The sequence below is a fragment of the Protopterus annectens genome, chromosome 1.part1, assembly GCF_019279795.1.
Source record: "Protopterus annectens isolate FY-2018-M chromosome 1.part1, PAN1.0, whole genome shotgun sequence".
Taxonomy (NCBI): domain Eukaryota; kingdom Metazoa; phylum Chordata; order Ceratodontiformes; family Protopteridae; genus Protopterus; species Protopterus annectens.
The window spans coordinates 1679138465-1679165440 of NC_056726.1; the positions used below are offsets into that span (position 1 = coordinate 1679138465).

At 37.8% G+C, this 26976-nt stretch overlaps 1 protein-coding gene across 1 annotated transcript in view; it reads left to right on the forward strand.

Moving 5' to 3' along the window:
- The window catches only part of LOC122811783 (uromodulin-like), a 449243-nt gene that overhangs the window by 311130 nt on the left and 111137 nt on the right, over positions 1-26976 (forward strand). The window contains exon 8 of the mRNA XM_044083847.1: positions 9344-9495. Coding sequence (XP_043939782.1) covers positions 9344-9495 — 152 coding nt within the window. The remainder of the gene's footprint in view (positions 1-9343; positions 9496-26976) is intronic.

Consider the following 26976-nt stretch of genomic DNA (forward strand, 5'->3'; position numbering starts at 1 on the left):
ATAAAGAAATCTGCAACCTAACTACTAACTGCTTATCTTGTTACTTACATATTATGCCAGATCCAAGAATTCTGCATTAGTTGCCAATTCAGTCCTGTAGCTCCTTTAAAGTTCTGCATGATGGGCATTTTCCTTAAATGAAAGAACCTTCCAGGACCCTGAGTTCCTACAGTCTGGGGCTGCTGGAGGTTCAATGATGCATTTCTAGTAGTCAAGTTTTCATTTATTTTGATCCAAAGTGCCGCACCTTTGGAACCTCCTATCCCAACAACTGTAGGGAGTCTTCTGTACTAATAGATTTTAAGAGACCTCTAAAAAATCTTTTCAGTCTGGCCCTTCATTTAAAATGATCACTTTTTAAAATACATTTATGGTGTTTTTCGTTTGAGTATTATTTATGCCTGAATGTTTATTATATTTTTATTGTATTGTGTTATGTTTAAGCACACTTATAAATGTAATTTATATTTGAATAATTTTGAGAAAAGCAGCTCATTTTAATATGCACCACCATAAAAAGTCAGATATGTTGGGAGAGCTAGGCTTTGCTTATTGATAAAGGGGAGGTTAGAGAGGTAGAATAAACAAACACGGCCTTTCACTAAGCTAAGCCTCCCCAAACAAAAAGGAAAGTTACAATTAATACACATTCCTCAAATTGTGAAGTATTTTATTTTGATGAATAGAGAATAAGCACATTTGTTAAACTTTGCCTGTTGCAAACTAGAGATTAGATTTAAGCAGGCTAATAAAAATGTAGCCAATCAAAGTGCAGAAATGACAAGGTTGAATAGCATGGGAAAATATGCTGTTGTGGTCCAGGCAGTCGTTGAAAAGGGTCCGAGGTAGGCTATTTCACTTACTTGGTTAACAAATTAATAATTTAAATGAAAGTTAGAAGTTACTCACTTTAAGAGTGATGTTCTGATGAAGTCCAACATGTACAAGACAAAAACTCTTAACTATTCAGCAGTAAAATCTATTTTATATTAACTACTGACTCTGTGACCAGTCTGCTGGTGTTCTGGGCAACTGGAAGTGCCGAGGATTTTGGTGTGATTTCTGTACTTTATTACCTAGGCACTGAGCTCATTTTTGACTAGTTTGCTTTTCATTTAATATTATAACAGTGTTTTTTTATTAAAATATGTGGAAAATACATTGTGCAGTATCAAATACCACTCTTTCATTTTGTAGATAACTGTTGAACATCTTAGGCCGAATTTACAAATGTGCACTGATCTGCAGTGTAACTCTTACATGGAAAGAAAGCAACTCTGTGGCTTGCTGATACATTCTTTAAAATGTAAAAGGGAATGGGTGACAAGAATAACAGCAGCCAAAAAAAAGCTGCAGGAGACAGGGAAGAGCCACAGTGAAAAGTAGTAAGAATTAGGGTAAGTGTCAGGTTACAATGCAAAAAATGTGCAAACACCTGTGCACATATACCAAAACATACTATGAAGGAGTGTTTTATCTATGTATATTATGGCATATTTTGGCAGCATGAACTGAATAGGCAGTGGTCGATCTCTGGCATCTGAAATAAGTATTCATAAAGACAGGATGAATGTGAGTAATACGAAGAACATGTTAATAAAAAAATAACCATTCTGAATGTGTAAGTGATGGCAGGAATAGACCAGTAATTGTATCTTTTATTCAGGATTATTCAGAAGCAGACAGCTGATATCATGAAATGCACATGCACAGCAAAATTATTAGCCGCAGTACCCAAACTGGGAATAGCTATCTGCACACAGTGGCAGTCCTTCCCCCAATAAAAAGTTGTACAGGTACTGTCACACAGTAATCATCTCATTTTATAAATCACATGGAAAATACACATTTATTTGTGTAACACATCAATATACATTTACATTTATTTTGTATTATTTTATTTGATTTGATTTTGAATTTGTTAACCAAGGTAGCACACTGTTCTCGTTGGACTCTTTTCAGTCTCAGCTCTGTTGTAAAGACAACAAATACATGATATTATATTATATACAGAGTGAATAAAAAAATGCAATATGTGCATGCATTATATGCTGAGTGGATATCAGATTTGCCCTAGTGTATAAAGACAATAGATAAATGACTTCATATACATGACATCACATGCTGATGTAAGCATAGATGTGCAAGTTATTTGCACAGGATGAGAACAGGGTCAAGTCTGAGCTACCCCAGAAATCATTAGTTGTAGTGTTAACCCATTAAGTGATTTAGAAACACTTTTTTACATTTTATGTATATACTTAACGTTTGTCAAGAACAAAGGAGACATTCACAACTGTGGGTAGTACAGAGATATCAAACTCATATCACACTGCATGAAAGTTCTGGAGATGGTGCATGATAAACGAATATGCACAGCAGTAGAAAGTAAGATGGGAAATGAGCAATTCAAATTCAGATCAAGATGCAGCACAACCAACCTGATGTTTGCAGTGAGACAGATACTTAAAAAGAAGCTAGAAATGAGGAAAGAGTCCAACCAGGCATTCCTAGACTTGGAGAAAGCATATGACAAGGTCCCAAGAAAGCTGATTTGGGCAGTCCTGCTGTGGTTCAAACTCCCAGAAACATTGGTAGAAGTAATGCAATCTACATACAAGGACCCAATGACTCAAGTATGAACAGTGTTCGGTCCTACACAGGGGTTCTCAGTGGGAGTGGGCAGTATAGGCAGAGTAGTTGAGGAAGCTATAGTGATGGAGATGAAGTGCCTGAGATGGGTGGTAGGATGCACACTGTGGGACAGATGAGGAAATGAGGACATAACAGCAAAACCCAATGTGGCTCCAATTACAGAAAATGGCAAAGAGAACAGATTATGGTGGTTCTGGGATGTGCAGGAAAGCAGAAGACAATGTGGTGAAGAAGATTTGGTACAGACAGGAAAACGGCAAGAGGAAACAAGGGTGTCCAGCAAAAGGTGGATGGATTGTATGACAGAAGACCTTAGACAGTCAGACATGAATGTTGAAGAAGACAGGAGAGTGGCATTGAGTAGGGAGAGATGTCAGCAAGTGACATGACACCCTGACCCCATGCAGAAAATGGAAAAAAAGGGAGTTGATAATGATGATGATGTTTTTTATTGTTTCTTTCTTTCTGTGTTTGCTATTCTTCTATGCCATCCTGTAGACCATATTCTTACTTGGGCAATAATATGCTTTTGGTAATATTGGTTCTAGCTTGAGGGCTAAATGACTGTGTGAATCTATAGTACATTTTAGTTTCTGAATAACTTTGGTACTGACTGTGTTAAGAAAGAAGGGGGATGAAAATGTGGGCTTTAGGCAGACTAGTTTCACTTCATTTCCTTTCTCGTGGTCAAGTGGAATTGGACAAGTTTAAAGCTTATCATCATCACTTTCTGTTCCCCCAGACATGGGCTGCCTGATCATTGTTTGCTTAAGAAATCCGTGCTGGTGCATTTTGTTTGTGTACATACAAACAGAATCAGCCACCACTCCAGAGTACGATAACCACAGTTTTATTAAATAGCAGTTACAGCAGCCCAAATAAGCACCAAATCAGTGCAATAATCAAACAAAAATGATAATAATCACAAACTGGTTATGGCACAATGGCCTTCATCAGTGTATTCAGTGTGAAATACTACAACAGTGTGTGTGTGTGTGTGTGTGTGTGTGTGTGTGTGTGTGTGTGTGTGTGTGTGTGTGTGTGTGTGTGTGTGTGTGTGTCTCTATGTATATGTATATATATATATATATATATATATATATATATATATATATATAAATATAAAATAACCTGCCCCACCCATTCCTATTATAATTACATAATTAAATAATTAATTAAAGGTGGTCATTAAGTCACAGGGAAATAATTCTCCAAGTGTAATGATCTAATTATTTTCCTTTCTATTTAATATATCATGCCAACCAGCTTTATGGTTCCTTTTCCCTACAATTTTATCAATAATCACAATCAAGTATTGCACAGTAGAGTGTTTGATAGAGTATATATAAAGTGCAATAGATATTTGTTTATTCCTAATATCACTTAAGTGCTCTGAAATCCACATTCTAAATGGGCGTGATGTTTGTCCCACATAAAAGGCAGAACATGTACATGTAGCTAAGTAAATGACCCAATCTGTACTACAATTCCCTAATATGTGAATATCATAAACCTTCGATGTATTCCTGCTGGTAAATTCTTTACTCTTCACCACATATCTACAAAGGGTGCAATACCCACAAGGAACACAGCCCACTAACATGCCCCAATTCAACGTTGTTTGATTTGGATACCTGAAATGAGTCTTATTCTTATAATGATTAAAAAAACCTCCCAATGTTCTGTCTCTTCTGAATGAGAAGAGGCATCTGGATGTCAAAATATCACATAACCTATCATCTGCTAGTAAAATGTTCTAATGTTTCTGTATAGGATCCATAAAACCAGAAGTATTGCATCCATAACTAGTGATCAACCCAATAGCATGTTCACCTCTATAATCTCTATTTTGATATTTCAATAAACGAGACCTATCACAATTCTGGGCCAATTGGCGGTTTTAATGATGTGAGATTTTTTTTATATCCTCTATCACAACATCCAGCAATTAACTCATTCTGCTGTGATATAAAAGTTTTATTGGAGGAGCAAATTGAGACTTGGTGATATTATGTATGATGTGTTTAGGATGACAGAGACCTGTAACAAGGTGTTAAACTGGTGTTGTTTGTGAAAAACACTACTGTATAAAGTACCATCACTCTTACAGACCGCATTAACATCCAGAAAAGGAGATCCTATCAACATGTAATGTACATTGAATTGAATACCCCATTTATTATCAAATACTGAACAAATTCCATTAAGTAATCAGCATCCAACTCCATTAAGCAATCAAGAAACCTACGACAATTGTCGATCTCATCCAAAAATAAATTATGATTCCTATCATATATAATTTGTTGCCCAAGGTAGCTCATGAAAAGGTCTGCATAGATGGGTGCAAAAGATGCACCCATAGCTGTCCCTTTCAATTGTAGATAACACTTCCCATTAAAATAAAACACGTTCTTAGGTTATGTGATTTTGACATCCAGATGCTTCTTCTTATTCAGAAGTGGCAGAACATTGGGAGGTTATTTTGAATCATTATAAGAATAAAACTCATTTCAGGTATCCAAATCAAACATCATTGGATGGGCCCATGTTAGTGGACTGTGTTTCTTGTGGTTATTGCGCCCTTTGTAGATATGTGGTGAAGAGTAAAGAATTTACCAACAGGAATACATCGAATGTTTATGATATTCACATATTTGGGAATTGTAGTACAGACTGGGTCATTTACTTAGCTACATGTACATGTTCCGTCTTTTATGTGGGACAAACATCACACCCATTTAGAATGCAGATTTCAGAGCACTTAAGTGATATTAGGAATAAACAAATATCTACTGCACTGTACAAACACTCTATCAAACACTCTACTGCACAATACTTGTTTATGATCATTGATAAAATTGTAGGGAATAGGAGCCATAAATGTGGTTGGCATTATATATTAAATAGAAAGGAAAATAACTGGATCATTATACTTGGAGGATTATCTCCTCTGTGACTTAATGACCACCTTTAATTAATTATTTAATTATGCAATTATAATTGGAATGGGAGGGACAGGTTATTATTTATATATACACTGTTGTAGTGTTTCACATGGAGTACACTGATGAAGGCCATTGTGCTGAATTGTGATGATTATAATTTTTTTATTATTATTGCACTGATTTGGTGCTTATTTGGGTTACTGTAATTGCTATTTAATAAAACTGTGGTTATCCTACTCTGGAGTACTGGCCGATTTTGTTTTGTATGTGGACTTGTGTTTTTTTGGCCATTGCACTTTCCATACATGCTGAAGCTTGGTTTAGATTGTGCATTTTGTTTGTGTGCCAGCAGTGGTCTCAAGTGGCTGAACTTTTCTTTTTACTCCATGGATGAGTTCCTGTGGAATTATTGGAAGTTGCAGGCTCCCTGCTTCATTTATTTATTGTTCCTTCAAGATAAAACCGAGTTGAAGCAGTGAGCTCAGTATCAGTGAAACATAGGGAAACATTAAATTACAAATGTCTCAATAGGTTGATATATTCTGCTGCATTGCTTAGTGAATTATTAATATGGGGGAGTAGTCACCAGATGGTGTCAAATGTCATTAATTTTGTTTTGTCTGAGTTTTGTGATTAGTGCATTTCAAAAGCACCAAATGATTGTATCAATGTTATCTGCTTGTCAACCTTCTTCGAAGATTTTTATTTTGAAAGTGTCTCTGAAAATAACTAACTCATCACTTTATAGGTTTCCTGTAATGTATAGAAGATTATTAGTGATGACATGTATAAGGGTTGGGTGAATTTTGTCCCAAAACAGAACTAGAAAGAGTTCAGTCTGGATCTTTGGCTTTCTGTCTTTTTTGCTTTAGTTGACCCTATTCTCCATGGGCTTCCTGATATCTGCTAAATGTGTTTTTCCGAACCTTTGGCGCCAACTTCTATCAAAGTCTTGGTGTTTGATTTCCCCCTCATAAGGCAACAAGGTGCTTCTGAAATGATAATATCTCAGACTCCTGTTTGCATAGCAAAACATTTCTGCAAGTCAGACACCGACATTCCTTGGTATGGCATAAAACCAAGAGGAGGATTTCTTTCAAAAGTTTTGTGATTTTACATTCAGCTTCATATGATCTGAAGAAGCTCCCAAGGTTGAAAGTGCTACCCAACATAGCTTGGTTAGTATTTCTGAGCTTTGCTAATAGACACTTTCTACAGGAAAAAAATAGCCACTTCACCCTAGGTTTTAAAAAGTCTTTTAGAAAATGGCATACGTCTCCCAATTATAGTCACTGATCAGTTTGGCTCTACTCCCCTCCCATAAAGTTTCTTAGCTAAGCTAACAGGAATCATTCTCGTAAAAGGATACCACTTACCCATTGCTTCAGTTAAAAATGTTATTTAGACATGTGGTACTCTCCTCCCTCAGTAACAGCCCCGGGTGTATGCTGTTTATAATTCCTAGTTTTGGCATTCAGTTAGGAACACTTCCTCATAATAAGGAACTAATTCACCATGCCAAAAAAATTCAACATGCCAAAAAAATGTAATTACTGATAAAAAACAATAAAGTGAAAATACATCAAATCATAACCAATTATTTAATACAAAATAATTGTAGTAAAGACCTGAGTGGTGTATTAGACTGTCTATGAGAATACTTTAACCACAATGCTATTTTTTGTTAAAGTCCAGTTAAACTGGACACATTCAACTTTCTAAAATGACATATGAGTATAATTCACTAAAAAGAAACTTATGTCACATAAAAGTGGATTAAGCTGTAAATGTTAACAAAAAGTTAGGCAACATAATGTCAAGTGACAACAATTGATAAATTAGATTCCTCAGGGGCATAGCCAGTAGCAGTCTGAAGCCAATTTGGATGACTAATTGTGCAGTTTAATTGGCTTGTCTTTTCATTCAGGGGAATATGAAGGCAAACACCATCACAGGTTTGTAAGCTAATTTGGATGACTAATTCTACAATCTAATTAGCAGGTATTTTTATTCAGAGAGTCACTTCCAGAAAATGGGTGGCCGCTTTCAGCTCTAGATCTGTCACTGACTTGCTCTGATTTCCACAGTTCTCTCAATGAAATAATTTGTGTAAACATTCAGCACCAATGGCAATTTCTTATAAGATCTGATGAAGTCAGTTGATGAAAGCACTCATCCTTCAAATAAAGGTATTTTAAATGAAGATTAAAAGTGTAAGAATTCTTATTCTATGGCAGACTTCTTAGAAACAGTAACATAAGTGCCATCTACGTAGGAAAATAAGGGATCCAACAGATGTTATAACAGCTAACCATAGACGGAATTGTTAAAAAGATATGACAGCTGTTTTAACAGCTAAACACACTTTAAATCAGTGCATGACCCCAGTAGCTTGCTTAGGATAGAGTGGGTACAAAGATCCCAACATTGATTTTAAGAGCTAAGCAAACCCCACAGAAAAACAGCACATGACCGCTGCAGCTGGTATCATGGTTAAATTCTGAAATATCTGTTCTAACAGCTTCAAGTAGCTGACTGTCAATTGCTACCCAGACCTGTGCTTTAATTTGATAGTTATGAGGTGTCTTCTAATAGGAGAATCTCAGATTGTTGGGAATCCTATACATCTTGGCGGTGACCACACAGTAATTAAACAAATGACTGCAGATTTCTGTACTGCAGTTTAACACCTACTTTTTGCATACATAGGGTGAAAAGGGAGTGAACAAAAAGAGAGTTCATCTTACCCCAAGGAGGAAGTCTTATGATCACATCCATTTCTTACACTTTTTGTCTTTCTCTTGTATATGCACATTTTATGCTTTCATTACAGCATTAAGTTTTGGAGCATGTATTATTCAGCTGCATGGAACACATTTTTAAAACAATTTTCTGAGTTTTATTTGGTTACTGATGAAAAATGATATAAGTATGTAGGTAATATGGGTACTGATAAATAAACATTTCTTTTAATCTAGCAATAGAATAGTATAGTAAATGTTTGAAAGCAACACTACAAAAACATACTGATTTACTAGAATTTCACTGATCATCAGAGCATAGTGAACCGGGGTTACAAAAATAAGGAATGGTCCATAAATTGCTTTGCATTTAGAGCAAAGTACAGACCCTTCATCTCTAAACATTTTGTTCAAAGCCTCCAGGGGGAGTACTTCATTTTAGGTAATGCACTATATCTAAGTGCATTTAACACATTGTATCATGAAAAACGAGTTCATGGCTCCTACTATCCATAAAGATAAAAGATTGAGTATTGCAACTTGACTGACCTCAAAACAAATGTTATTTAATGATTTTGAATATGTTTTGAAATACTGAAATGGAAAATAATATTGAATGTGAATCATTAAGTACTCTAAAACGTCACAGGATTGGTTCTACAAATATACTACACTCTTGGCAGATATTTCCACAAATAATTTCAGTCATTATAAAATATGTTATTCAAAAAAGAAAGAACACAGCAAATAGTTGCTGCATTTTTCATATGTTTTATGAGAAATAAACAAGTATACTTATACTTAAATGGAGAAGAATTATAAAGATGAATGTCAGGTAGTCAGGTAAATTTATTTAATGCTGGATGATGGAATTAAAGGGAATTGTTTAACTGAAAACCAGTTCAGGAAAGAGGACTATGAAGTTATGTATCAAAGAAATAAAAAAATATATATTAATTTACTGAAGAACAATATGCTAACTATTTGTTCTTCATTCTTCAGGTGAATAACCCTCATATAATTTATTCAAACACTTTGATTTTGAGTCCAGTGAACACCGCACCCAATGTCAGTGGATTGTCTGTTGATTTCATATGCAATTATCCAATGACAGTTGAATCCAGTCTTGGAATAGGCATTGTCCCTCTATACAGGTAAGACTGATATTGTAGTATTTTGCTTTCAGCTGCTTTAAATTCTGCATTGTGATTATTCTAAAGTAAGTATAATTTTGCAGAAACAATTGGGATGTTTCAGACTATGTAATGTGGTCATATTAATCTAAATATGATTCATAAAAAATATATATACTTCTATAATTACTGTATTTGTAGATATAAATGGATTTATAAGGTATGGGGTCCTCCAATATTCCGAATCTCATCTAAAAATATCAGTACTCATATTCATCGAAGTCATGTCTTAATGGTTTACAGTCTCCTGTGTCTCATTTTTGGGGGTTTAACTTTTAGTCTTTGACATTTTGAGCCACCTGATTAATCAGACAGCACTTCCCTCTCACTGTCTAATAAAAGCACTTGTGCCTAGTGAGTTTGCAAGGTTTAGAAATGAATAAAAATAATATATAAAACAAGGGGTTTATTCACCAATACGTTCCCCAGTTTCTGACAACCATGAGACCATCCTATAAAAATGTCAGTATGCTATCTCATTTTTTCCATTAATATCACAGGCTAAATGTATTAAATACAACCTCTAAGGCCTACAAGGGCATTTATACTCAAATGGAGAATAGTCATAAATATGATAAATAAAGGTCCTCAGTTCCAAAGTCCTTCTTAAAAACTGTCATTCATTCATTTATTAATTAATTCTCTGACACCTGCTTCATCCTATTCAGTGTTGTGGAGAGTTGGTACCTATCCCAGCAGTCAACTGGACGTAAGATCATAATGAACTAATCCTAGGTGCAGGGTGAGTCCATCACAGGGCATCAGCATGTATGTATGTATATGCATGCACGTGTGCATATTTTTGCCTCATATTTATGTCTGTTCCTCATAAAATCTGTGCTGGAATGATCTTGCAACTGAAGTCTGTAAATAATGACATACGTTTCAGACTTCAAATCCTTCAGAAAATGTATGCTAACACAGACCCTGTTACTCTAGCAACTTTCTAAGTTTATAAGAGAAATATTTAAAATCTGTCCCTATTTTGTGCCTTTATCCCCCCATTTTTCAGGCTTTGTCCAGATTTCTTGCACTAAGAGATTGAGAGGTATGGACACACACACTCACACACACACACACACACACACACACACACACACACACACACACACACACACACACACAAACACACTCACTTACTTGCATGTCTTTGCATATGGAAATACTGATGTGCCATTGTAGGCTTACTTTCTGATGACATCCAAAGGAGGACCACTCAATGATTAGACACCCCCAAGTGTTTTAGCATGATATCTCTGATAGGGTATAAAAGGATAGCCTGTATGACAACCCTACCAAAGAAGCCTCAGTCTATAAGGGTAGATCCAAGCTATAGCTTTATCAAAGTAAGCTGAGAATCAGCTCAGGAATGCTCATTCACACTCATTAGATGGAGCAGTTCCTCAGCTGAATGCTGTTTAATAGTATTGAAGAAGACTTCTGACGTCTTGGGGATCGAAAATGTACAGCTTCCAACTACTTAAACTGTGCCAGCTTCCCTTCCCAACCCAGAGCAAAAGAGGTGAAAATATGAATAGTTATGACGATAGCTGTCGATGTACTTCAAAATGGGAAGCTGTAAATTCTCTTTAATCTTAGCTTCTGAGTAGACTGGACCATGAAAATCTCAAAGTCGACTTCCTTCAGAAGGAAACAAGGATTAGCCCCCAATGAGACCCTCACTATGAAAAATGAGGAAGGGCACTGGCTGTATACCTGGATGTTTGGACAAGTGATTATTAAGCTGTCTTAGACAAAAACAAGCATAGTAGTGTGTGAGGTTAAACTCTCAGTCCTTTCTGTTCTCCATTAAGCAGATATCATGGTCTTTATTTCTTTCATTTTTTTTTTGATACAGACAAGGATTCATAGACAAGCACTATGCACCCATACAGAACCAAAAGGAGTATAGCCTGTAGTACAACATGGCCACTGCTAACCAAATATGTAGAGGGGCTTGCACAGTACTGTCATAACAACAAAAAGGCTACATGGTAAAATAGAGGCACCATGTTAAGAGAAAGAGCAGCATCAGGCAAGTCCAGTGATTGAGTAGCGTTATAAAAGAGTGTGTGAGCAATCGGCCTGGTGTCACCACCAAGGCATGTTAGTATGACATGTAGTTCATGTACATTAACTCATGCCATGAAATGCCACATAGCCACCACTCAAGGTCATCTAGATTTCCCAATAAGGGTCAGTACAGTAAAATGCCAACCCCCATTCATCATGTGAATCATATAAGGGGAGAGACAGGAAAGTAGTAAAGGGTGAATTACCAAGCAGAGGAAAATGCACAGGAGTAACTATAAGATATAAAAGGCATGGAGAGGAAGGCTAATATTTTTTGTGGGAGAGAAACCCATTTGCAATATATATAAAAAGGTAGATAGGAAAGGTAGTGAATAACAGCTGTGGATGTGATAGAAAGACTGATAAGAAAATATAAATTGCAGACACAAACATACAGAGTTGATATATGCAACAAAGGTGGGGATAAAAGTAGATGGACAGAGAAAGGTAGAGGGTAGACAGCTAGCTCATATAGGAGAGGAACATCTGGATGGAGATAGGCCACAGTCTGACACAGACAGAACACACACCCATCCATCAGTCACTACTCTGGGTGCTATCATGTGCAGGTTGGCACCGTTGATGGCCCAGTGGTTTGGTCCTAATAACTATACTACACACAAAGGCATGCTGGTAGCAAGGCAGGCATCCAGTTGCCAACACACCTTAGTAAATGCTAGACTCTCCAGCTGATGCCTGAAGATGATGGGAGATCCCTCTAGACCATTATCAGAGGATGGGGAGTCTATACCATCCTCCTGAAAAGCAGTCATGGAGACTACTATGAATCCTTCTTGGTCACCTTCAGAGTGATTAAGCATAGTGTGAGACAAGATAAAAAAAAAATTTGAAGAAAATGTATATAAAGATATTGAGCATAATAGGAAACCTTTTTATAGGTACACAAGATGTGGAAGGAGTAAAGACACAAATTGATAAACTGTTTGCAGATTCTAAAATTTATTCTCAGACACAACAGATTATAGATATATTTACAAAATCGTATGCAAAACAGTTTGGCTTCACAAAAGGGGTAGTAAGTTGTTCTAGTGACATCCAGGTAACCCCGGCTACTGGAATTAAATTAGATTATATTGAAAAAGAACTGCACAAACTGGATACAAACAAAGCACATGGAGGAGATGGAATTAGTAACAATGACCTGAGAAAACTTCAGCAAGAATCTTACAGTACCTTATATCTATTATTCACTAGGTCTTATAAATATGGGGAGATGATTCCTCAAGATTGGAGACATGCACTTATTAAACCTGTTTTTAAGGGAAAGGGGAGTAGGACAAACCTAGAGTCATATAGACCCTTAAGTCTACTTTCATGCTGTGGAAAAATAATGGCGAAGGTAATCGTGTATAAGTTATTGTCAGAATTGGATAGGTTGGGCCTTGAAACCATATAGCAGCATCCATATGTTGAAAACAGATCTATTACCAACTGTAACATTATGTTCTATAACAATATAATAACAGCTATGAATGAAAAATTGTGCTGTGATGTAATTTATATTGATTTAACGTAAGCATTTGACAGGGTCATACACATAACACTGATCAATAAATGAGTACAACTAGGAATTGATGTACTCGTGATAAGATGGATAGCTGCATGGCTTACAAATAGGACATGGCAAGTATCATACAGCAACTGCACAGGAGAAATCCTTTGTTACAGTCAGGGTGTCCCACAGGGTTCTGTCCTAGGCCCTTACTTGTTTAGATTGCATCTTTCAGACTTAACTTTTACATCTGAGGTGTTCTACAGTCTATATGCAGATGACTTGAAATTGGGTAAACTGATTGCATATGTTACAGATAAGCAGTGGCGGCTCGTGCTATCAGACTGCAGCCCTCCAGTTGTGTAGAAAAGAAAGTTTAAAAAATAAAATATTTATAAATGAATTATCTGGCTGCAGTGGTTTGCATAGCTGCGAGTCCGACTGACTCGCAAAGTCCCGGAACTCGAACTGCACAATTGTGCATGCTCAGTGAGTTCCGGGTTTTTTTTTGTTTTTTTTTTTTTTTTTATTAAATTAGATCTGATGTTGTAAATCTTTGTTTATTCATTACAAATAGGAATTTGGTTCCGTCCTCGGAACCGATACGGCCGTTTCCAAGCTCGCACCAGCCAAAACCTCTCAGCTAAGATCTACCCATAATGCCCCTCTCGTAGTTACTCCAGATCTCGTTTGCCGCATTCCTCGTCAGACGTGCTAGCCATCTCTCTCAAAGCTAAGTGGAAAATTGTTATTTTTAAGATAGTTTCTCCTCAAAATGTCTTATTTTTTAGTCAATTTAGCCTTTTCTCACTGCCTATAACCTGCTTTTATTCCCTACCCTTTACCTTGGTAATTAAAATTCTACCATTGTTGGTACTGTTCCTTTCTCCTGCCTTTGGTATACCCTTACTTACCACTTGTGGTATTTTTAAAATACCATCGTTGGTATTTTCTCACTTTTTTCTCTCCCTTCTTTTGTTTTTTCTATTAGGATAGCTATGTCAGACAAAGCTAAGTTGGGGTTTAAACAGTGTGACATGTGTGGGCGTAAGATGCCCAACTCAGACGGACATGCTCGTTGTGTCTACTTTTTGGGTGTGGACCATATTAAAGCTGACTGTGACATTTGTGCTAGTTTTAATAATAGTACACTAGCAGAACATAAAAATAAGCTTATTTTAAAAGGTTTAATTAAGACACCTTTTTCAGAGGCTCTATCTGGATCGGAGGTCTCACCCCCTCCAAAGACCAAAAAACATAAGGAAAAACGGAGTCACTTGGTTCCTGCATCTCCGTTAGTTATGGAACCGAGTCAGCTCCATGCTTCACCGGCATCCTTAGCACAGACCTCTTCGGCACCAGGCTCTGGATCTTCTCCCTCAGTGCTGTCTGTGATATTCACCCCATTTCAGTTCTAACCTCGGCACCACTAACTTCGGTGCCGACCTTGGATCCGACATTGGCTCCTATGACTGTACTTGCTTCGGCACCATCTCCGGCCATGTGCCGATAGTTTCTTTGGCTCCATCGGCTCCTAAAGTTGAATATCTGCCAAGGACAAGATACTCTCCAACTTATGACTTTTTTTGGGGGCAGAGGTTTAGCCCCTTTCTAGAAAGACCTGATTCACCTTTAGCAGCCTCCTTTAGATCCACCAAGGTTTTTTATGGATTAGATCTAGTGCAGGTTGTGGACCAGCTTCTGACAGCTAGGGGATTGCCCATTCCAGCTAAACCTTCAATCCCTCTTGGCTTGGAATCTTTTACTACATCTTCCTCTGTTTATCCTCCTCTGGCCTCTACCCAGGTCCTGGTGATCTCAGGACCGATGTCCACCCCAGTGCATACTGTCTCAGCTCCAACAGCAGTTTTTCCCCTGTTGGCACTGACCACCCTTGCTGCATTGGGTCCAGTGGAGCTGATGCTCTCGTGGAGCAGTGCTTGGACCATCCATACCTTGGTACCTAGCCTTGCTGCGATCTGTTTGCTTCCCCCTTAAACAACAAATGCAGAAGCTATTTTGCCCTGATTCCTCCTTAGGGGGAACCCCCAAGGGATGCTCTAACACATGATGGCCCCCGGGTCTTCTGTATGCCTTTCCCCCATTTCCTCTCATTCCAAAATTTCTCCAGAAAGCTCAGAGGTTGAGAAGCAAAGTGATCCTCATTGCCCCCTATTGGCCCTGTCAAGTCTGGTTCCCGTTTCTATGGCCTCATCTTATTCACAGCCCGTAGATCCTGGATCATTCCCAAGACCTGTTATCTCATCCTCAGGGACTGATTCATCTAAATCTCTACAGTCTCAAGTTTACAGCTTGGTTCCTCCACTTCCAATGATTGCCAGGCTGCCTGACATCCCATCTCCTGTTCGTGAAATTCTTCTGGCTTCACACAAACCTTCCACCAGGCAAGTTTATTCTAGTAAATGGACGAGGTTTTCTATCTGGGCCAAAGAACAGAACATAGATCTCTTCTGTATGTCTAGTCAAAAGATCTTTCAATACTTGAGGACTCTTTTACATGCAGGAGCCTCAGCATTGACGATTACTGTACATTTAGCAGCTATCGCCAATTTTCATAATGGATTTGATAATTCTTTGATTATGTCACACCGCCTATGCAAGACATTTTTGAAAGGAGTATTACACGTTAAACCTCCGATCAAGCCTCCCTTAGAACCCTGGGACTTGACTTTGATGCTTCAGTCTTTCACTGGTCCTCCTTTTGAGCCCTTTGACTCATGTGATTTAAAGTTTTTGTCATGGAAAACCTTACTTCTAGTAGCACTTACTCAGTGAGAAGAGTATCTGAGCTGCCGGCCTGGAGTGTCATGAGACCTTACTTGATCTTCCACATGGATAGGGTGTCCCTTCGTACTGACCCTTCTTTCTTGCCCAAGATCATTTCTGTTTTTTCCATTAACCAAGCTATTGACCTGCCGGTTTTCTTTCCTCAGCATTCTAATAGAGGGGAGTACCTTCTGCACACTGTTGATGTGCATCGGCAGCTTCATCATTATTTGGACAGGACTAAATAGTTTAGGAAAACAGATCTTGTTTGTGGCCTTTGCAGGACCTAGAATGGGTAAACCTTTTTCCAAAGTGACTTTATCCTCCTGGCTTAGAAACGTCATTACCTTTATCTACCAACAGAGTAAACTATCCTTACCTTCCAGAATAAAGGCTCATTCTACCAGATCTATGGCTACTTCTGTAGCATTTCATTCCAGAGCCTCTATGGATGATATCTGTGCAGCAGCCACTTGGGCAAGACCTCATACCTTTATCTCTCATTACAAATTGGATTTAGCCTCCAGGGGACAAGCATCTTTTGGTTCTATGGTGCTCAGGAATATCCTTCCTTAAGGCCACCCAGGAATCAAGTAGCTATGGACTCAGTCCTATTGTAATGAATAAACAAAGATTTACAACACCAGATAAAGAAGTTATGTCTTACCATAACGTTCCATCTGTGTTGTAGATCTTTGTTCATTCATTACTTCCCGCCCTCCTTCCCCCTGCCTGGACTCCTGGTGGACTTTAGGAACTCCTGGTTAGAGTATTTGCTCAGACAGAGCCTTCTACTATTTTTCTATTACTACCGCTATTATATAGGGGTGGGCAAACTTGATCTGTAGTAACTAGGAGAGGGGCATTATGGGTAGGTCTTAGCTGAGAGTTTTTGGCTGGCACAAACTTGTAAACAGCCATATCGGTTCCGAGGATGGAACCGAAGTCCTATTTGTAATGAATGAACAAAGATCTACAACACAGATGGAATGTTATGGTAAGACATAACTTCTTTTTTCTGTAAATCTGGACTGCTGTAAAAGTAGTCCAGATTAAGGAGAGAAGGCATCAGTGTGATGCCCAGAAGTCTATACGGTTTAACTGCATGGTAAAGTGGAAGGGGATTGGACTGCCACTTCTGCAGTCTCGTACTTGACATGGATGGCTGCATGGCTTCTGATTGGTTCTTGTTCTTTTCCCGAAAAAGAGAGCGAGAATCAATCCGTAGTAGCACAGTACTTTTGCTAGCGTGCCGTTGCTGAAACAAACATTATTTCTGCTTTTTGCTGACAGAGTTGAACTTGATTGATTCCCATTCTAATCCTAACTTTGTGATTGTCAGACAGACGGAGACAGACAGTCAAGTCACTCATTTAACTTTAGATTTACAGAGGTAGGTGTCCGACAGAAATATAATCCTCTAGAATATATTTCCTTGAAAGAGAAAAGGTATTTCACAAGTTGGGGCTGCCCCTCTACAGTTTGTTATATTAGATTTCTTTACCCATTCAGCAATAATTCTGTTTGAGCTGAGCATCTTGTGAGTTCAGACTATTTACAGTTCTCAGTCAGTACTCTGTGCTTCTGGTTTGTAGCCCATGGCTGATGCAAACGTATCACACTTTCCCTCTCTCTTTTGGGCCCATATTGTATTTAAAAATGGTGAGGAGATTGCTACATTTATGGCTGATTGATCTGTTAATGACATTTCCTTTACCTAAATATTTTGAGCCCTTGCCGTGAACCACAGGTCTCTCTAATGTGATTTTGATGCTATTAAGTGAGTTAGAGTAAGAATTCTATCTGTTGTAGGGTCTTTTTTGTCCCCTTTATTTTTGTCTGATTCCTGAGCAAAAGTGATTAGAGTTATGAAGCTCGGTGTTGTTAGCCGCACTACTACTTTGAAAACTGCAGGAGCGATTGATACTCATTCCATGGGCTGAAATAAGCAAACAGCAAAACTAGCAAATAAATATTAGCATCAGACTGACTTTGCACATCACCTGCGTGGTTGCACCATGTAATGGAAACATGTGTACAAGTCTGTACGTCCAGATTTCTTGTTGTAAGAGGTTGAGAGGTATGAGTCCTGAGACTGGAGCTGATGAAGGCACAAAGCAGCAGTTGATCATGTAAAGTGGTTTGCCAGCCTTGCCTACTCAAAGCCCCAGGCCTAGACTCTCTATCAGCAGTGCACCCCTCACTCATTGATGTACCACTACCAGTGTTGACTCAGGACTGCATCATCTCGAAAACAAGGCCAATTCATCTGGTCACGATTTTACAAGTTGTACCAGTTCCTTAAAGCTGTGGACCGTGGTAATCAAAATCCCACAGCCAGTGATGCACCCAGTTGTCAAAGCATGGAGAAGCAGCATCGCCAAAGTATATCTATAGCAGCCTGGACCCGTGACATGCTGACCAACATCGGGTTCCCTTTAAAAATAATATGCAACCTGGCCTGCTGTTAGGTATTAATAAATTAGGGGGTTTGTGAATGGTAGGACGTGTGTCAGAATCATCTCAGCCACTGGGGGCAGGTTCTTCAAAGAAAGTGTTCATAGCTGTTGCAGTTTTCGCCAAGACTTGGACATCCAGATCTGTTTTGGAAAGTTACATTTAAAGAAACTCCTCTTTTCTGTGGATTTGTCAGTTCATATTGTGAAATGGCCAGAAACACAACAGCAGATTAGAAGGTAGAGTAAGACTTTTAATTAGTCAGGTGCTGCTTACCTTTTGGTTGTTGCTTGCGTTCACCTTCTTACAACTAACGGTAAGTCGTTAAGTGATGCAGCTGGACCATTTCTAATTTCCCGCTAGTTTTGGAAAGGCATTTTCTTTTGCTACGATGCATTTATAAGCAACCGTGAAAACATTTCCTTGTGTACTTGCACACACAGTTCATCAGGTATACTATGAAACTAGACCGGTTTCTGATAAGGATTTAAACTTAAATGTACACTACACACCTGCATGTGTATATTCTATTAGAGTTAGTCTGTTAATGTGAAATGCATTCTGCAGTACAGTACGAAGACTTGATAGTTTCTGCATTCAAATGACTGACTTGATGAATCTGTGTTTAATCTCTCATACTTAATCGGGGACAAGAAATAATTTGCTTCTATTTTTTTAAATGGGGGCATGCTTGTTTTTGAAGGGTTCCCTCTAGGGAGAAATCTTAATGGTAATTGTAAATGAGTCAAAGATTAATTTCTGTAACATGGTACAGATGAAATATACTTGGGTACAGCCACAATATATATTATATACATACAGATGTTTCTTTTTAAAAAAAATGCTGGCATTTGGAATTACACTCCCTTTTACAGCTATGAGTATTCAGTATGTTCTTTTTTGTTCAGTATGTTTTATTCTGAAAGCTGGCAGGGAGGTCCTGGGAGTGAGGATTCTTTCACTTCTTAGACTGCACATTCATAAGCAGGCAGACCAGTATGCAAATTATTATGGTAGGTTAGTAACCCAGCATAATTCTAACTTTTTAAGTATCAGCAACCATTTTTCAAGTGTACTGTATTGTTTGGGACTAATGTACAGTGGTAGTCTATTTCTTGTACCACACTATTTTCTTTCTATTCCTGGAATATATTTTAGGTACAGATTTTCACATCGCATTTTTGGTCTGTTTTTCATAAAATTGTGGTTTTCTGGCAAATTAGTGGCAAATCATTAAAGATTGAAGTTAGAAAATAATGACAAACATTTGAGTTTCAGATTTCATACCCTTCAGAAAATTCATACTAATGCAAGACCTACTGTTATTAACTTTCTAAGTTTGTAAGAGCAATATTTAAAAATTGTCCTTATTTTTGGGTCTTTGTCCCACTTTTATTTATGGCTTTGTCCAAATTTCTTGCTCTGAGGTTGAGAGTATGACAAATGTGTCAGGGCCATCACCATTAACCAGAGACATTTCAAATTGTGACATACGTGTTGTAACCCACTCCACCATGTAGTGACTTTGGATGTGTCCAAGCAAGGCAAGGAGCAGTTATGCAGTGTAAGTGTGCAGAGTATCCTCCATCCAAGGTAGGCACAAGTAGAGTCGTGGCTTTTCATCTGTCCTTGATTTTGCAGAATGTTCTAGTTTTTTGTCATATTTTTATACTGTTGATTTATGCGTATTATTCAAAAAATGCATGTTGTTGAATGCCTGCTGCTCTGTTTATGTAGCAATGTTTTAATGACCATCAGGTAAGCTTGTCTGAGATTGTAAGATGCAAGTAAGATTTAATAAGCATACCTTTTAGAGAATTATCAACATTGAAAGCCTTTTTTGTTGTTGCGATGCAGAGAATGTTTACATACCTAGATAACGTATAAGCCTTAAGTATTGAAATGCATATGACAGCATTTGTAATAAAGGACAGGATTACAGTATTTTCAGAAGCTTATTACATTTGTTGGAGACTTGCAGTCATCTTTGCAGGCTTTACTCGTAAACTAAACAGAATGCCAGTCTATCATGTGTTGTCCATGACCTGTGCAGTAATCCTTTAAGCAATTTATCTTGAGCTTGTTTCTTATTTGCTGTTCATATTTTACTTTGATCATGTTTTCCCCATGAAACAAGTAGATAGTTGTTGTCAGGCAGCAGGTCGTTTTGGATAAGAAACATTTTTACAAGTGGAGGTATCACAGAGATTGCTACTTTCAGCATGTTACTTGGTACTTTTATAAAGCTGAATATAAATTATAATTAGAACTGCAGTGCAAGGAGAAGTGGTTTGAGTTGAGTGCTGCTTGTTTTTTTATACTTGATTTTGACTGGCATTCCAGTAATGTATTTAAAAAGTAATTTATTTTTTCATGCCTCACAACCTTTTTGTATCCATGTAGCCAATGCATTTAAATATTTTTTCTTCTCCACTTCATGTTGCCTAGATTGACTCTCATTATGATGGTTTGGCTCCCAGGGCAGCATATTTAATTAAAGATTCAGTTTTTGTGGTTTTGAGCATAGCCCCGCCCCTTCTAGTTGGACACACCCCTTCCAATTGGCCCCACCCACTCAGCTGTCTCCTGCAGCTCCCCTTTGATTTGAAGTCACCAGCCACCACTGCAGGTAAGGCATGTCTGCAAAATAACTTGACTAAATTGACCATTTGGGCACAGGAGAATAATATGCTGATAAATACATCAAAAACTAAGCATATGAGATTTGGTAGGCATAAACTGAAAGGTGAATATTTAATACAGCACACAGTGATTGAAACTGCAGACTCATTTAAGGACCTGAGTATATGGGTAGATTCAGCTATGTGTTTTTCTAATTATATCAACCAATTGGTTAATGATAGTTTATAGAACTAAAGGTTGTATAAAAAGATTTATAAAGTCTAGGAAATCAAAAATAATGAAGTCATTGTTTGTTAGTTACATTAGACCCAAACTTGAGTTTGGAATAACAATATGGAAACCCTATAAAAAATAAGCACGAGTAAACTGGAAAGATATACCAAGGGTACCCATGGATGTGAAAATTTAAGTTATTATGAAACACTAAAATATCTGAACTTGTACAGGGTTTCTTACATATATCTAACAGGAGATCTTATTCAGGTATATAGGGCATTTAGTGACAACCACCTCTGGGAATGTTTGGGGTTAACAAAAAGTACTAGAGAATCATCAGATAACCTATGTAGAAGATTCTGTAGGAATAAGAAGTGTACTCATTGATTCTCTGACAGAGTTGGTGATTCATAGAACAGGCTACTAAATTGCATTAAAGCAAGTACTAGTTTTTATAATTTTAAGAACAGCCTGGATACTTATTATGGGAACAAATGTTTTGGTATATTGGCAAGCTAGAAGGACATTAATGCCCGTGCTTGAAGTATTTGCATGTATGTATGTAAACCCACTCATGAAATGCAGACCTGGTGACCTCTGGTGATGTAGCACTGGAGGCATCAGTTAGGGCAGGCTGAGGTGACCACTGCTGCACCACCATCTCTATCACAATTGAACCCACAGAAGGGTAACAAAAAACATTTTGGTACACACACACATGTAGTACACATCCAATTGCAGTTTTGCAATAGGCTGATACACGTGGCATATGCAAACATCTGCTGTGAGAGTCTCTCACACATTCTGAAACAACTTATCATTTATTTTATTTATTTTGTATTTATTTAAGTTTTATTACCAGGTAGTATACTGATCTCAGTGGGACAACTGCAGGCACAGCCCAAGTGAAAACAGTCACAATGCTGAGAAACAGTAACCTAAAGCACCGATAATAATAATAATGTGTTGAAATGTTGGAATGTGCTTTTGATAGTATATGCAAATGGAATAAATTCTAGTCAGTGCTATAAAGTGTAGAGAAGATATTAAAAAGGACGAGGAGGAGGTGATTAAAGGAGGGGATAAATAACTTTATAGGTTTGATGACGGGAAGTGATGAAGGACAAAATAATTTGTAAGATTAAAGTAATATGCCCTGCATGAGGGTCTTGACACTTACTTTGGTCTGCAGTAATTTCTTGAGCTGTGGTCTGAATTCACCGTAAGTTAGAAAATCCTTCAGAGGGGTTGGAAGTAATTCCCAGAGTTCTGCTGCAAAAGTGGAGGATGCATGTTAAGAGCAGTGAAGTCTGGGTAAAGGAATCTGAAGACTGGGAGCAGAATGAGAAAGACGCCTGAGATTGTATGAGGAGATTTTAGGGAAGAGTTTGTATGTGGGAAAAGATTCAGGATCAACCGTTTTGTAGAGTAGTGATCCGAGCATCAGATCAGTATTCTGTTTTATTATTGGAAGCCATTTGGCTTTAGTATGAGGCAGTGATGGTCATAAGGAAGGGAATTGGTAATGACGTAACTTATCTTATTGGAGATGGGCCAAAAAAACAGAATTCCCTATACTAAGTTTAAGATGACCATTTCTCTAAATATTCCCTTTTCTGCTAGGTATGGCAATCTCAAAGTCAGTATATATAAGTTCAGGGGAGGCTGAACCCCCTACATCAAGGGGTGCAGGGGGTGCTTACTCCCCTGAAAAAGGAAGTCTAAAGGAGAATAGCAAGGTTCTATATTCACTCCTCTCCTACATTTTCAGATTTTTTTAGCATGTTGGCACTTGGCATTTATAAATGCTGACATTCCTCAATAGGGAGACAGAGAGGTGGCGAAGGCTAAGGATAAGGCGTATGAAGAGTTGTATAAAAGGTTGGACACTAAGGAGGGAGAAAAGGACCTGTACCGATTGGCTAGACAGAGGGACCGAGCTAGTAAAGATGGGCAGCAGGTAAGGGTGATAAAGGATAATGAGGGAAACATACTCACAAGCAAGGAAGTGTGTTGAGCAGATGGAAAGAGTACCTTGAGGGGTTGATGAATGAAGAGAATGAGAGGGAGAGAAGGTTGGATGATGTGCGGATAGTGAATCATGAAGTGCAGTGGATTAGCAAGGAGGAAGTAAGGATAGCTATGAAGAGGATGAAGAACGGAAAGGCTGTTCATCCCGATGACATACCTGTGGAAGCATGGAGGTGTTTAGGTGAAATGGCAGTGGAGTTTTTAACTAGATTGTTTAATGAAATCTTGGAAAGTGAGAGGATGCCTGAGGAATGGAGAAAAAGTGTTTTGGTCCCAATTTTTAAGAATAAGGGTGATGTGCAGTGCTGTAGTAACTACAGAGGGATTAAACTGATCAGTCACAGCATGAAGTTATGGGTAAGAGTACTGGAAGCTAGGTTAAGAAGGAAGGTGATGATTAGTGATCAGCAGTATGGTTTTATGCCAGGAAAGAGCACTACAGATACAATGTTTGCTCTGAGAGTGTTGATGGAGAAGTACAGAGAAGGTCAGAAGGAGTTGCATTATGTCTTTGTGGATTTAGAGAAAGCATATGACAGGGTGCCTAGGGAGAAGTTGTGGTATTGTATGAGGAAGTTGGGAGTGTCAGAGAAATATGTAAGAGTGGTACAGGATATGTACGAGGGTAGTGTGACAGTGGTGAGGTCTGCGGTGGGAGTGACAGATGCATTTAAGGTGGAGGTGGGATTACATCAAGGATCAGCTCTGAGCCCTTTCTTATTTGCAATGGTGATGGACAGGTTGACAGACGAGATCGGACAGGAGTCCCCGTGGACTATGATGTTTGCAGATGACATTGTGATCTGTAGTGAGAGTAGAGAACAGGTGGAGGAGACCCTGGAGAGGTGGAGATATGCTCTAGAGAGAAGAGGAATGAAGGTCAGCAGGACTAAGACAGAATATATGTGTGTGAATGAGAGGGAGGATAGAGGAATGGTGAGGATGCAAGGAGTAGAGGTGGTGAAGGTGGATGAGTTTAAGTACTTGGGATCAACAGTTCAGAGTAATGGTGAATGTGGAAGAGAGGTGAAGAAGAGATACAGGCAGGATGGAGTGGGTGGAGAAGAGTGTCAGGAGTGATTTGTGACAGACGAGTACCAGTAAGAGTGAAAGGGAAGGTCTACAAGAGGGTAGTGAGACCAGCTATGTTATATGGGTTGGAGACAGTGGCATTGACAAAAAGGCAGGAGTCAGAGCTTGACTTGGCAGAGTTGAAGATGTTAAGATTTGCACTGGGTGTGACGAGGATGGACAGGATTAGGAATAAGTATATTAGAGGGTCAGCCCAGGTAGGAAGTTTGGAGACAAAGCTAGAGAGGCAAGATTACGTTGGTTTGGACATGTGCTGAGGAGGGATGCAGAGTATATTGGGAAAAGAATGCTAAGGATGAAGCTGCCAGGTAACAGGAAAAGAGGAAGGCCTAAGATAAGGTTTATGGATGTGGTGAGAGAGGACATGCAGGTGGTTGGTGTGACAGAGCAAGATACAGAGGACAGGAAGCAATGGAAACAGTTGATCTGCTGTGGCAACCCCTAACAGGAGCAGCCGAAAGAAGAAGAAGATTCCCTTACCTATTGTAGTTGTTGCTGGGGCTGACAGGTATGTGGAGATTCACTTTGCCCAGAAGCACAGTAAATTTATTTTGGTCCATATTTTTTTCAATGCAATATTGAACATTCAGAGATTAGTCTAGCCGGACTCCTAGATATTTGAAATAGCTGGGTGCTTTAACTGGAGTATTGCTGAGGTCAGACTAAGTTCTCTGACTGCTACTTGACAAGTTTACAGAAACTGGAATTAGCACTGACTCACTTCCATGGGTCAGAAACATTCTCACTAACAGATGTTTTAGTGTTAGAATTGAGTCATCCCTCTCTGTTGCAGTGCCTCTCTTCAGACGAGTCTTACAGGGCTCCATTCTAACACCTTCTAATCGTTTCAATTTTTATCAGTATAGACTCCCATTTACAAATATAAACTCAACTCTGAACTGACCACCACTCCCTCAAAAATTGTCTCGTCTAACACAAACTAGAACCCCTCTAATACCAAAGCTATGCTTTGTTACACTCCAAAAGCTAGCCAAAACTCCCAAAACCACTGCAACTTTGACTTCAGCAGTACTACAATTGAAACATCTAACTCTTGCAAGTATGTAGAAGTCTGGCTAGACCAATCTCTGAACTTTTAATATCACATGTAGAAGACTCCATGGCACCTATGGAAAATAGTAGAAGCTCTATTTATTTACACTTATAATGCTATTTACTATTATTACATGCATATTAAGGACTTCAACTCAATCCAAAATTATATATCATATAAAAATTATTTTTTTCATGAAATAAGTAAATTCCAAATACACAATACATCTTATTACTATCATTTTACACTTTTTCCTCAACCATTTTAGCTTGTTTATAACATTATTGATAAACCAAATGTTATTATATAACAGTTCCTGACATTTCAAACTGTATAATACCCGTAATATACCAAACAATAATCTATTAAGCTTTCTTCTTTTATTAATACCTTCATATAGACCATACATATTTACTTTTAAAAAGAAATCCCCCCAAATTCATCTTTACACATTTTCCGTTCTTCTGTAACCTTTCCACATTCCATAAAAATGTTTCATAGCTCCTTCAGTATCACATATGTTACATGTTTGTCTTTTATCTGTTTATACTTTAACTTTGCTTTAACAGGAGATTTTCCAGTAGCCAGTCTCAATATTAAATCCCTCATCTCAAGTTCATTTTTATATCATTAATGTCTGTCTGTTACACCTATTCGAATTTCAACCCCATTATTGTCCCATACTTTAATGTAGTAATACTTCTCCATTATATGTTCATACCATTTATCTCTTGTCTTAATCTTCTCATCCTGTTCTATCTTCCATCAAACTACAATATTGTATTTTTTCATCTTCCATCATCTTTTTCTCTTTCTTTTTTAATCTCATAAATGTTTATATTTTATACTCATTTCTCCAACATAGTCCCTTTGTTTTGAAAAAAAAACTCATAAACCAATATATATGCATAGAAGCTAAAACACTATAAGATTTTTTAAAGCTAATTCACCATCTTTAACCAAACAACAAAAAAGTCTCTTTTAACAGGGTTAAGTCTTGACCCCTACAAAAAAAAAATAGAATTCGTAATAGTTCTTTTTCCAGTTACACTGGAAAAGTAAACACTACAAATATCCTAATTTTTCCTAAAATATAACTATGCATAAGACAAACTTTTTTCCCATATGATTACTCAGAAGATTTCCATGTGTTTTCACTTGCTAATTTCATCTAATAATCACAATCCATTGTCTCAAAATTGTCTTTTCATCACCAACACTAACCCTAATAAACATATATAAATTTTAGAAAAATAAATGCCTGCTGATTTTACAGTTTCACCAAAACTCTTATTTTTATTAATTTGTAATCCTATCATTTTCATATGTCTCTCGCGTTCAGTAATTCCTTCCCTACTCTACAACTTATTCTTAGCAACAATAACCAAATGATCTGCATATAACATATATACTGGTATTTTCACAATATCTTTAAATATAACTTCAACATCGATGCCTTCTTTTCAATTTTTCCAATTATTGTATTCATTCCTAAAACAAAAATTGTTCTACTTAAAGGGCAGTCTTGCTTTACACACACCTCTCTGTTTTTATTTTTCTAGAAAACCAACTATTA